A 14,008-nucleotide genomic window follows, 5' to 3' on the forward strand; every position below is an offset into this window, starting at 1 on the left:
CTGTAGCACGTGGCTTCATCAGAGGAGTTGTTTAGTCAACTTTTTCTTCATCGGAGCTACTGTACTTGTTACAGCACTGCAGTCCTGCAGTGGTTCCTCTGCTTCCAATTTCTTACCCTCCTGAGTTATCATCTTTAGAAACATTCTCAGCAGGAAGCAATCAATTAACGAAGATCCATTCTTGCACCCATTAGCAGTGAACTCCTTTGATTTTGTGACACTGCATTGTTCTTTGGAAACATTCCCTGATGTGTTTTTACTCATTTTTTTGTTGTTTTGTTTTGAGTGAGATCGGAGAGATGTCATTGTAATAATAATAAAGTCCACAGTGACTGAGGAACCTACTGTGACCAGATCATTAATACTTGGAAATAAAATCAGGTTTTCTGGAACAGGTGGGTAGTTATTTGATATTAGAAGAAAGAAAGAATGATCAAACTTAACAAAAAGCCAAAAGCAAGCACCATTTTAAGGGACATGTGATCTTCTTGGCAAGTAGGTCTTGTTTTAAGGTAATGATCCACGGAATCAGCGAATGAGAATTTCTTTGGTTTGTAACCAAGCTGACTTCGTGCTTTGTCTATCCGGAAAGTGTGAGTTACAGTCACGTTCCACACCTAAAATCCAAAAGGACAGTTACGAAAGTGACTTCAGTATCTGATTTTCTAGAACTTGGATGAAAATACATCAAAGATATTACAATGGAATTAAAAACATTAATATAGGCATGCAAAAATGTATACATTTTGGAGCTGAATTCTGTCCAGAGCTAACAGAATGAGTTGATGCAGCTGACAGGTGAAGAGCCAAAGCTCAGCGGATGGGGTGCAGGAGTTTAGGACACTCATTTCTCACTTGTGCATGTGAGATAAAGAACAAAGGAAATCCCATGCAACAGAGCAGCACGCTTTCCTCAGACTGGCGCTTCTGTGCAGAGAAATGCGCAATGGGACTGGGTCAGTGTACTGGAGGACAGCAGCGTGGCCTCTCAGCTTTGCAGAAACGCACTAAGGAGTGGGAAACATGCACTTTGGAGAGTTACCTCCTCCACCTCTGAATGCATGGTACCTGTGAAAGTGCTTAAGTTGCATAGTCTCAATGATTTCTGCTTCAGATGTAGAACTAAGTATAAAAAAAGATAAATTGTGCAATAAGTGAAAAGCTACAGCATAAGTTAATGAGGTCCATTCAGTCCCTTCAGTGTCCCAGTATGTCACATGCTGCAACACAGTAAGAGACTAGATGATAATTTAAAGAATTTTGTCTTATATTATAAATTATAATATTGTACAAAACATGTTAGATCAAAATTAATTTGTCCAGAAGCTGGGGGACTTTTTGCAGAAAATTGGCTTTTCATTCCAATGTAGAATTATTTTTAGTGGGTTTTCTAATTATTGGTTAGCCTGGTGTTATGATAACTGGCAGCACTTTGACCCGAGACTCTTGCTCTGTACTTTTGGACCACCTTCCTTTAACAAGTAGTTCCACAACATAGGACAGCCTGCTGGAAACAACAATGTAGTGCCCATTTTCGTCTCTGTGCCAGCTCCACATCAGTTGCTCTGTCGTACGCCTCTAGGGTGTTTCTTCTGGATCATCTAATCCTCAAGGAAGGATTATTTTCTGACAATTTTATAAGGGGTGGCCAGGATGGCACGGAAAAATCAGGCTACAAGACGGCTGTGTAAGCCCTGAACAGAAAAACAGAGCTCTAATGCAGACAATCCTGTCTGCATCCAAAGGGTGTACCACATACTTCATGAGAGTTTTAGGCAGAAATACACAAACATTTTTTTATATATTTACCTCATTCCTCGTCAAGAAAGGTGTAAAGCTAAAAACTGGCTTTAGTATCAGGTGCAGATACTCCATCACAGTGGCTGTGAAACAGAAAGTTACTTAATGAGACACAGCTGGATAACAATAAACTGAGACAATGCTGACATTGCACATCCTGTGATTCCTACTGATCCTACCAGAGGATGCAATTAAGGTGCTAGAAGGCAGCATTTAATTTATAAAGTACACCACAGACTCAGTATATGAATAGTCTTTAAACTTGATCTGGTATAATTAATGCCAAATGGCATAAGCAGTTATTATTGATCAGAATAATGTTAAGTTATACAATTCCTACATTTTGGGTCCCTGCATTAATAAAACTATTATGTAGCTTTATAGGAATAAGAAAACAAAAAAATAAATATCACGATAATTAAGTATGTATTTTGTTATCTTTACCTGCTATATGAACCAGGAGAACAGGAATATGTATCCAGGGTTTCCTGTAGCCTAATTTTTCAAACTGGAAGGGGTATAAAAGGAAAGAATAAGAGAATTTATACCAAATTGAGGGTGTCAATGAAGCATGAAAACAGAAAAAAGAATGTTTATAAAACACATATCTAAACTTTTTTCCAGCTAATCTTCCTATCGGTACTGGTAGCAAGAATTACAACTAAAGCCCACTTCTCATTCTCTGGTGCCCACCTCCTGCCCTTCAAATGGAATTGGATGGTGAAGGGGAAACATTGCTATTTTGCTGTTTCCAAGTAGCAAGTGACCGAGGCTGGAATACTTAATGTTATATATATATATATATATATATAATACACTTAACTATATTTAGATACAAGCACATCACTCTACTGCAGTAATTTTCCTGGAAGACTTTTCTGTGTTGGCATGGCAGGATCAAAACTTTAGCATGCTGCTGAAATCCCGGACTGATATTTATGAAAATATAATGTTGCCTCTTTTTAGCTTTTAACAAACGATTCTAAATGGCCTTCCCTTTTGTGCTGCAGTTGATGGCAGAACAAAGAAATAAGCAATGGTTATAAAAGGCCTGCCAGATGCTAACAGCAGGACTTCCTGCGCACAGTAAGCTTGCTTTACACTGTGACAGGTTCTGTACCCCTCTGAATTCTGTCAGAACAAGAAGGGCCAAACTCACAGTTATGCATATCCAAAACTTCCCTTAAAGCCAGCGGAACTTTGAGGTATGCAGGGAGGACAGGACTCATTTGAATGTTAAATAATTGAGTAATTAATGTGCACCAGACTTCATTTAGTTAACGATATGAATAGGGCCCATATGGTACATTAGAGCTAAATGTACGTGCAATACATACTAAAGGGACTATCCATTCAGAAAATATGACGTTTTCACCATCATGTATGTAATACGCCTGACCACTCTGTTAAAGAAGCAAAGAAACACAATTAGAAAACCAGTATGCATAGGAAGGCATTTTCTTTCTCTCTCATACTTACATATCTTGCTTGACTTTGTGAGTAACACACCAGCGTGCAGACGGTGAATGCACACAGATCAGATCAGCAACCCACCTTCACTGGGCTCCACTGTGATCTCAAACATGCCTCATGCTTTTGGGTAACCCCGTGGGGGTAGTAGAGCTAATTACGATTAACCATGGTGTAACGTAGATCAGAGCTTGATTTCACCATGTAGTAGCCCAACTGTCAGAGTGTTAAGTTCTTGGTGATGTGCAGGGGACGGAATTACCTTCATGAGACCAACAGAAGTAACACCGCTGACAGCATTTAATACACACAGCTTTTTGAGGTCAAGTTCCAACTCTGGATAATTTTCTGATTAAACCAATTTCAGTATCTACATTCCGTGGGACACGTCACAGTGCCTGAATCCACTTCTGGCTTCCAGTCTATCTTCTTCCAGCCTTCTAAATGTGCAGGCAATATTTCCTTGACAGCTGTGCTGTGGGTGAGGAGCCCATCCAACTGTGAGCGCTATGAACACCTGAGCACCCAAGCAGACCCTGGGAGTATGTGCATTATGTCATTCTAAAACAGCTGCACAGCTTCCAAGCTCTTAACTAGTTGACAGCCCATGGAGGGATGTTCAGATATATCTGTACCTGCTATCTATATGTTCCTACCAATACAAATGAAGCTGGAGCCTTTGGGAGCTTTGAATGTAGCAGCTGCTGCAATGCTATCGGTTCTCTAATGCTTCACAGTCCTAAAATTGTTGTTGCAATTATGACCAGTAGAAGAAAAAGAAAAACCTTTTAAAATTGTCCATTCGTTTTGTACATCTCATTTTGGAATTTTCAACCCTGAAAATTAAACTGGAATGCCTAAATTGGTTGCTCGGAACTTTATGCATCTAGAATCAGAATCTATTTTCAAAAGAATAGCAGAATCTATAGATTTGTATGATGGTGAAATTAACCCGGTTAAAAATTCTATTTCCTCCAATCAAACAGGAAATGAAATATTTTCAAGAGAAAAAAATAACATCAAAATATTAGCAGAATTTATTTGCATTTGCACTGTCTATGTGCTTGTAGAGCCATACACCATTTCTGAGGATTTAGCACACAACCTTTCAGAGAACTTTTGATCTAAAAGCACCAAAACCTAAACCTATTGGAGAGCTAAAGCTACTGGGACACAATGTTTCTATTGTTTACTTACAGCTACATAGCCCTTCTCAGAGGTGAGAGCCTCAGCAGCTAGTAAGTGAGCTTGTACTAGGTTGCCTATGTGAACCCAGTTCATCTGAACTTTGTGATTCCCGAACTTGAAGTTAAATAGTCTCCGCTGGATATTTAGCTGTAGAAACAAAAAACATGAAATAAATACATTATTTCTTTATTAAACAGTATAATGTAGTCATTTTGGCTCAGCCTGAATACTTAATTTGCTGTATTTGTGTACAATTATAACACAAGAAATGTGTCACAAGAAACAAAAACCCACCTGACTAGTCAATGCTTTTATAAATCAAGTGCTGTTGCACTGATAAGCAGTGGTAAAAATATGGTGACATTATCATGTTTGGCTGAAACTAAAGTGCACATTTAAAAGACAATATTTCCATTAAATGATCAGGAATGCAAGCTTTCTACCATGGCGTTTCAACCTTGCATTTTTTTCTTTTCACTTAGAAGTACAGCTTGATCCTTGCCATTTCTGCAATGCTCACGTCATGCTATATCTTGCATCATATGACCTGTCACCAAGCTTTCACAACAAAAAAAAAAAATCCTGGAGGAATTGTTAAAAACTGTAATCAAGGTACTTCCACTTTTGTTATGCCCTTACAACTACTTGTAGTGTTCTCCACAGCTGACTACATAACACATACGGCTACTCGTGGCAGGTGGCGCGGCTCTTCTGGTCCATATATGCCTGGTGGACGAAGCACGCAGGTATGGAGCTTATCCCCTCCTTGGAGAGAGAACAAAATGGGATTTTCAGATAGCTTTGATATCAGCAGACAACGTATACTGTCTGAATTTTACACTGTGAAAGTAAAGGATCAGTCTGACCATTCTATGTGATTCAGTTTCCTAGTAACTTGTTTTCATTTCTGGAAAAAACTGAATTCAATAGTAGTGAAAGACCTACTTTTCAGATCTTTGCAGTCTGAAAAACTGAATCCCTCTGACCACAGAAGAGTTTGAACAGGGACAGGACAAACCAAGCTGTCCTACAGATAAGCCTCCTGCTTGACCGAGTTTTGCTATTTATTATAGATAAAAGTTTATAATGTACATATTTGTCCATCATTCTAGACACATGCAGTACTGGAAGATAATTCAATTTGTATATTTAGATACCTTGCTTGCTTGCAGCTCAATGGCATCACAAAGGAATGGAAGAGGTCTCTTAAACAGAGGCTTTCAAAATGAATGCTTTAAGCTTTACATGTGATCAGTACGCAGGCTCCTCTGACTCCTGAGAAAAGGCACAATTACACCTTTTACGTTGGCAAGTTAGGTGGTAGGCATTTGCTCAGTAGTTAAGGATGCTAAAATTGAATCCCCTCCTAATTTATGCTTGCCAACTTTTCAGTTCAGAGAGATCAGTAGGAATAGCAAAATATGTATGAAAAAGCAAAGTATTTCCCTTGTCAAGTACAGACAGGTTTTTACACACAGCTGTTCATGCGTGTGTGACTTTAGAAGTTAACATGACCCTGACGTTGCCAAATCTGTTTAAGAAACTGCAATTATTCTTGCCAGACACCTGCAAGCCTTTGGGGGTTAGGAGAATGACCTATTGGACAGTGCTTAGAGATTGGTGTTATCAGAGAAGCTCAAAGTGATAGACTGAATGGAGAATAAAAGCACAAATCCTGTATCTATTGTAACATTGGTAAACTTCTAAGATGATTTGAACAAGTAAGGTTAAACTTTCTGAATTCTCCTATCTATTGTCTGCATATAATCTCATATCTGTCTGGGTATACACATAAAAAAATTGATCATCCACCAAAGGGAGGAGTAGAAACAAACAAAATAAATCCTTATTTTAGTTAAAGTATACTATTTATTGAAACTGAGTAACCAGAGAATGGAATACCCTTTAACACTACTAATGACAGGAAAACCCCAAATGTTTTATATGTACCTTTGAGTAAAGTTCCATTAGCAGCAAGAACCATTTGGTCTGCAATTGCCTTTGTTCTAGAATAATGATTAAATTGCTATAAAGAAAGGCAGAATATGATCAACATTTTAACCACATTATTGCATCTGTAAAGGCAAACTTACTGTTTATGTCTGATAACATTTAAATCTAGCCAGCTTGTAGACATCAGCCGAGTAAAACCAAACGAGAAATAATGACAAGATTTAGGAAATACATACTTTATTTATGTCAAAGAAACTTATGAGACCTATATTTTAGTTGCACAAGCTCAGCTTCAGAGTGAATTTAAGTCCACTAGTATTTACTTAACTCACTTTTTGTACTGGATGTACTGAAAAAATTAATAGCAAGCCAAATGTTCTGATGTGTCAGATAAAATCATTTTGAGAAAAAACATTCAATTTCTAATTGGAAAAAAAGTTTTTTAAAACAGTAAGTTAAATATGAAATTAGAAATTTAGGCTTTCCTAAAAACGTTTCCATTTCTTGTTGAAGCTATTTGGGAAGTTATAAATAAATAGTTATTAAAAGTTATAAATAAATCAACTTTTAAAATGGCACCCAGGTGTATTTAAACAACAGGATTCTGGGCACAGTTAGTACATGCTGGTTTAGTGATTACTTATCCACGTGAGGCTATTTACGTATCTATTGAGTTCTGTACTGCCATACTTTATACTGAAAAGCTATACCTAAAAATCCCACCGTGGACATTTTTTCTACTCTTAGGTGGCTTAATCCACCTGCTCCACCTCCCTCCATGCCCCACCTACCTCTGACATGATCACCATTACAGAAAATGTATGATTAGGGCTCAGACACATCCAATTAATTGCAAATTCCTGAAATGCTTTCTCAGAAGTCTGAGGTGCTGTGCAGGCTGTGCACAAACTGACGTATCCAACTAAGTGTCTCAGGAGGCACCAACAAGGTAGTAGTCAGTCCTATTTAGGATTCCTGGACGCAAAGTGTACGTTCTAAAATTACAGCTTTTAACTGCAAGTGGTGCGCTGGGAGCAGGAAAGAACAAGTGGGAAGAGTGGCCAGAATGCACTGACTTCAGATTGCAGCTAGAAAATATTTCCTAAATGATCACAGTAAAGAAGGAAATGGTATTTCAGAGCAGCCCTGAGGTGACTGTAACTACTGCCTGGCCTGCAGCAAGAAAGCAAGGTTTGGGAAATTCAAAGAAGCAAAAATGTGTGAGATAAAGACTTAGAATTTGATAGTTAACAATATTTTTCAATTAAAAAGCTCACAGGGGCTTCAATATTCAGTATTTACACAGCAGAAGTTCCCCTGAAAGCCCTTCCTTTTAAAATATTCTTGTTAAATGTCATATTCCACTTTTCTTAGGCATTTATAGACGTTTTGTCACCTCACATCTGTCTAGTTATAGCAGATTAAAGGCATTATTTGAGTATTTCTTCACTGATCATGGGTCAGTTTCCATTAATGAAGAATAATTTAATGGAATTGATGTGATCTACAGTAAAACAGCTTCTGCTCTCAGAACAGCCTTCACATAACCTGTCCTTTAGAGCACAGTAAGTGCCACGCCATCACACGAACAACGTACCTTTTCCAGTGGAAAATATGGCACCGTTTCTTCATCTCCTTCTTCAATCGGATTCCCTCCAAATACCACATTCACCGTGCTGGTATATATCAGTCTAGGGATATTTCTTTGTTTGCAGACTACAATGGCATACAAAATAAATTATTTTAAAACAAAAACAGAGAGAAAGAAACAACACATAAACTGGCAGCTTCTCTTTTTGAAAACAAACATTACACTTATAGAAAAAGTAATATTTTAATTTTAACATTAACTTATTTAATATAACAGTATCTTTCAATATAATATTATCTTTCATTCAGCTGGAATTTTTCATCCCAAATATCTGTTATGTAAATATTACATATTGTGGTCACCATGTGTTTTATGATTAGGTACCTGCAACTGTCATATCACCACTGGATTGTGGTAATCGGCTGGACAGAGGAATTATCTTGGCGAGGGGGAAAAAATTCCTCCTTTACTTCAGAAACATTTCTGAATTTTACATTTTACATTCATTTTACAAATCGAATAAAATAAGTAAGACCATTTCTTGTGATCAGTAGCACTGAAAACTCCCTGCTTCTTTCCATACGGGTAGTACTGCAGAGAGCAGCCTGTCCGTGGACTGTTATTTTTGCCCTTATTTCTGCAGCGAGCAGTAAGCAGAACGGCTTCTTGCACCAGTTTCATGCATGCCTGTGCAGGTAAGTAAAGTCACCTAAGAAAATGTGCTAGCTCTCTCTGGCGTATGACAAAAATGCATACGTCTCAGTCTGTTCATAAGTGACAAATGACATGTTAGCAGAAAACATGCCGTTAGCATATAACCAACCAGCAGTACCTTAAATACAAACAAAATTAATATTATTTACCGAACAAAGTCTTCATATGGATTCCAGTTGGGTCTTAAGTTACTATGTCTAAATTCTGCTGCATATATGTCATTGCAAACTTTAATAGCATAAATTTTCTTTTGATTTAACAATACTTTTAAAGTTTTAAGTGAATTAATATTCGAAGTCAGGAATTTTTAGAATCTACAGAGCAGTCAGTCCAGTTGGCTCATTTGCTTTTCATTTTGAAAATAATGAATGTAATTACTGCATTGTAAATATCTGGGACAAAATACAATAAAAAAATCTATTATTAAAATGTAAATTAACAGGTTCATGCTCCTCCCAGATTCTTGCTTTGTTGGGAACCTGTTTCTGTGGGTTCAGAGGTTGGGCTAAGAAGAAGGGAATATGCGGCAACCTCTTCCCTCTAACTCATTTAGAGTTTTACTTGCATACCATTTCACTCTCATTATTTCTGCTTTTTCCAGTAATAACCCACAGGCAGCATGAAAATGTACCTAAATAAAAATGGATTCTACCATTTTTCTCTTTGATTTTCTTGCCATTTGGTTTTTCAGGGAAAAGCAAAGAGAAAGTAGCTTTGGTATTTACAATACATTTCGAAATGTTCTTTCTGGACATTCTTTCATACAGAAAGAAATCTACTAACACTTTCCAGAGACAGTAGTTAAAAATCAGTATATAATAAAAAGGGATCACATTCAGACAGATGATCAGAAAGGATAGAAAATTTTTTATATTAATGTGATAAAATAATAGTTAAATATACTTAGCACATCTATGGATCCTGTTATCAAATGTTTACAACACAACAAACACTATGGTATCTCTCATGTTATTTCTATGAGGAAAAAGGACAACACTTCTCTATTACACAGAGTAAAGAGAAAAAGATAACCAGTACATGGAGGAGAGTTTAAGATGGTCTGCCAAGGAATGAGGTCCTGGGTGAAAACCTATCCCCAGTTCAAACCAGCGGCAAATCTACCAGTTTGAACGGGACCTGTACACCTAGTTTTACATCATACTCCGACAGGAGGGAGAGAAGAGCCTCGTTTTATAGCCAAATCAACAGAGGAAACATCCAAATAGACATTTTTTTTAATTCATGGTTTGGATCAGACGCAAAGAAAAAAAAAACTAGGTACATACCATCAATTATTATTTTTGTGCCTCCGACATTTATGGATTCAATCTGATCTTTCTTTTGAAGCTAGAAATAGAGTTTGCAGAATATCTAATTAATTGAACAAGTCACATTCACAATACAACTGCCAGATCTAGAACAGCTGTGGTCTTTTTGTGACACGTGTTAGAATTCTCTGTCCTCTGACATACAGTGATTTCTAGTAGTTCTCATGTTCATTGTATTGTTCAGTGTATGAATAAATAAAGCTGAAAAATGAAAGATAAAATGCATCTTAAAGGAAATTATAATGCTTCAATTTTTTGTCACGCCCCAGATAATCCATGATATAGAAACAGGAATAACAGGCCAGGGTTATGCTCCCTGAAAGCTTTCACAAATTCTTGTTCCAGTGGCAACCTGTCCCGTTCCTAGAAATAAATTAGTCGTTTCGTTACTTTTTTGATAATACTCTCTGTGAATTTACTGTTATTTAGCATAACTATATGGAGTTGCTGGTCTGTTTCCTCACAACTATGAGTTCACAAGAAGAAAATGCATCAACATTAGTTCCAGAGCAATACTGTCACACTTTTTCAGGCTAGAGAAAAATGATATGCCTTCTTATCCAAGATCTCAAATCTATGATCTCATTTTTCTAGAGTATATTGTGTGGTACATTAGTCTCATGTTTTGACATTTATTGTTTAACAAATACCTCCCTTGTTGCCCGTATGGATGATTGGACTTTTATGAATAACTTCTGTCTGACATAAATATAATGTAATTACATTCTTTGCTACATGCATATAAATTTTTGCTTTCACAAGAATAACAAAAGAAACGTTATGAAAATTGTACTTGCTTGTTCTAATCCTGACATTCCACATGCAGCCACGTGAAAAACACAGTCAGCCCCATCACATGCTTGGAACACTGCATCATAATCCCTCACATCACCCTGTAAAATGAGAAAATAATGGATTTTTGACTGGTAGAGCTCATTACATTCTCTATAGAATTAGTATTAACTATAGCTATTAAGAAAACCTAAAATAATTCTGATCTGTTTTTCACAATACTTAGCTAACATTATATAAAACATTATAAATTTGGAGAAAAATCCACGACTAAGAATTTTGTCAGTATTTTGTTGCAAAACAAATAATGACTCTTGTTGGCTTCAATTATAATGCGTATTTTCACACTTAGTCCTGCAGCCTGCAGGCTGGCAAAACTTGTTTGGCTTGAATGGGAGCAGCATATGCTTGAAGGCTGGAGAGTCAAGCCCCAGGGACAACAAAGCACGGCAGGAAGGGTTCAGCTGTTTGCCATGGAATCACCAAATAAGAGAATCCCTTTTCTGTTATCCCCTTAAGATCTGACTTGGGCAAAAAGACATTTGCCAGATTGCACATCTAAGCTTTATTTTAGGTGCACTTTATGGTAAATTTAATTACAGTTTTGTACAAGATTAAAACAAAAAAAGTAAACACTATATGCATTTAATACTGTATTAGTATACATTAGTGTATTGTGATCACATTATATGAAATGCTGTATACTGCTGAATGTTGTTCTTTATTAAAAACACACACACATTATATCTAGTATCAAATCCTATGCTGTGCTTAGAATATTTTATCGCATTTTTGTATACCAGCTAAAACTATATGAATAATACTCCACATGCATACAGATATCAATAAAAATATAATACCTTTCTTTTCAGAAATATGGTATTTCTAAATATTATATATTTAATTTACTGAAATTGATAGAATAATCACAAAGGAAATGGCTGGAGATAATATTAGGAGGTAATCTTATCAGTCGTTAACTCTCAACTTTTTTCTTCTGAGGCTGTCAAAGTATTTCACAAATATGGCTGCCTTACACTTTTACCTTCAATCAAATGCTAAAATTACTAACCAGTATAAATGATATTAGCGATCTCCAAATCACTGATCAATGTCACTCAGATCTCTGAAGTGACATTACTTTATTTACTAGGACTCCTTAGTTCCATTTTCTAGGTAACTCACCCATGCTTTGTAATATTTATTCTTTTTAAATTGAATTACAAAAAACCTGTTCACAGAAGATCATTTGTCAGATCTCATGAGTCTCCTTTAGAAGACGTAAATTGCCATCAATCCACCAACATAAATCAGATTATGTGGGTTTATATCATTAACAAATCAAGCTTATGGGTTTTGAATGGTTCCTCCATAATTCTTTATCTCTCTCTTCCATATTCTGTAAAATCTGTTTATCAAGTTGAACTTAAGAATAAACATCCTGGGTCAGATTAAAGATCTGCTTGATCTGGTATTCTGCCCACTGCACAGCCATGCAGAGCAGTATTATGCACGCCCTTTGCCTCCCTTACTGCCTGTCCCATGTGGTGATGTAGCCAGGAGAAGATCTGGCATCACCTCGATAGCCCCTGGGACAAAGATCCCGTGATCACCTTCAGCTTTGCCCTCAACTTCCTAGATCTAGTGGTGGTGTCAAAGAGTTCTTACACTGAATGCTCAGACAAGATCAGCTGAACGATAGCCACGTCTAGCTAGAACTTGTGCAAGATAACAGGAGCGTGCAGAAAGTGCTAGCGTGCCCCTGTGCACCCAGAGCCCCGGAACTGAGTGGGTGAAGCAGCTGTAAGGAGCTGGTGCCCCTCACATCAGGGAGCAGCGGGGGGTGCTGTCCTCCGTAGATGGCTGTGAACCATTAAAAATTTGAGGTCTCTTTTGCTCCCCCTTTTGCAGACATAATAGATTCCTTGAATTGTTAAGAATCAAAAGGAATCAGTATTCATAAATGGGTACCCTGGGAAGAGCATGAACAGGGCAGGTGTATGTGACACTTTCCCCCAGAATACTTGTCCAGTCTCCGAGTACTTTCATCCAGAGGATCTCTTGAGCCGCATGCAGCTTACCTATTTAGTAATCTCCAATGGAAGTACATTTTTGGTGAGGCTTTGTACACGCCTTTTATCCACTGCATGAAAAAACGTCTTTTTATTTGTACTGAACTGACTCCTCCTCATTTCACCTGATGGCCCTTCCTTCCTGTCCTGCAAATGGCAATGAGCAGTGAATCCCTACCTGCCTCAATGCCACACGTAGAGCTCTCCTGCTCCCAAGGACTGGAAGGTCTTTGTTTTCTCCATCATTCTCTGCATGGCAGACATTCTAAATTTGTGGTCACTTTGATTGTCCTGTCTTGCTCTCACCTTTTTACTCAAAAGGATTTCCCTGAGCAGGAAACTTTGTCACTTCACTGTTCACTCCTTCACCTAGGTGAGCTACGAATGTGCTGAAAAGCACCTCCCAACACAGGACTCCAGAACTTCACTGGTGACACTGAGGGAACTCATCACTTGCACTCTGTTTGCTACCTCTTAATCAGTTATGCGTGTGAGGACCTTCTACCATGACTTCTTATTGTCCTTAAAGGCTTTTCAGTAAAGGCTTTTATCAAAAATCCCTAAGAGGAAGCCTCACTAACATGCATAAAAGTAGTAAAACTTTATTTCACTGCTGTTAAACATGGAATTTCAACATACCTTGACAAAATCTGCTCCATTTGGAATTGCCCATTTAGGTTTCCGTACATCAAACAGAACCACAGCAATTCCTGACCTTACAAGAGCACATCCCAGATTGTATCCCAGGTAGCCTCCACCTCCTGTCACCACTGTCTTCCTGCTTCTGTCAACCAGTAGTCCAGCATGCTCGTTTAGTTTGCTTTCACAAGGTTGGCTGCTGTGGAGCTCTTCTGTGGATCCTTCTTGCATCACGACTGCAAGACAGAAGAGCTCCTGAAAATTCCTGCATCTCTCAGATCTGGGTAATTGCAGTAACTTTAATGTTACGATGCTCCTTTTGTGACTTCACTATATTTTTAGTATCTTAACATGTTTTAAATGTATACATTCATAATTTTGGTGATGAGTTTTCTATGTACAATGAGTAACGAGTCTGAATATTTCTATATTTCAAGATTTAGTCTTTTCCTCATACCCAC

The 14,008-nt window shown here is 37.6% G+C and overlaps 1 protein-coding gene across 1 annotated transcript; it reads right to left on the reverse strand.

The window, feature by feature from the left end:
• Positions 1-405: 405 nt before the first annotated feature.
• On the reverse strand, positions 406-13,778 carry LOC102054000 (putative short-chain dehydrogenase/reductase family 42E member 2). The gene is made up of 11 exons (XM_005442495.3): positions 13,548-13,778; positions 10,842-10,937; positions 10,003-10,063; positions 8,009-8,127; positions 6,409-6,484; positions 5,141-5,223; positions 4,468-4,605; positions 3,138-3,203; positions 2,245-2,308; positions 1,810-1,883; positions 406-617 (listed from the first exon to the last, which is right to left on the reverse strand). The coding sequence occupies exons 1-11, from the start codon at positions 13,776-13,778 to the stop codon at positions 414-416; spliced, it is 1,212 nt and encodes a 403-aa protein (XP_005442552.1). The 3' UTR covers positions 406-413.
• Between the last annotated feature and the right edge of the window lie 230 nt (positions 13,779-14,008).

This window comes from Falco cherrug, chromosome 4 (genome assembly GCF_023634085.1).
Source record: "Falco cherrug isolate bFalChe1 chromosome 4, bFalChe1.pri, whole genome shotgun sequence".
Taxonomy (NCBI): Eukaryota; Metazoa; Chordata; class Aves; order Falconiformes; family Falconidae; genus Falco; species Falco cherrug.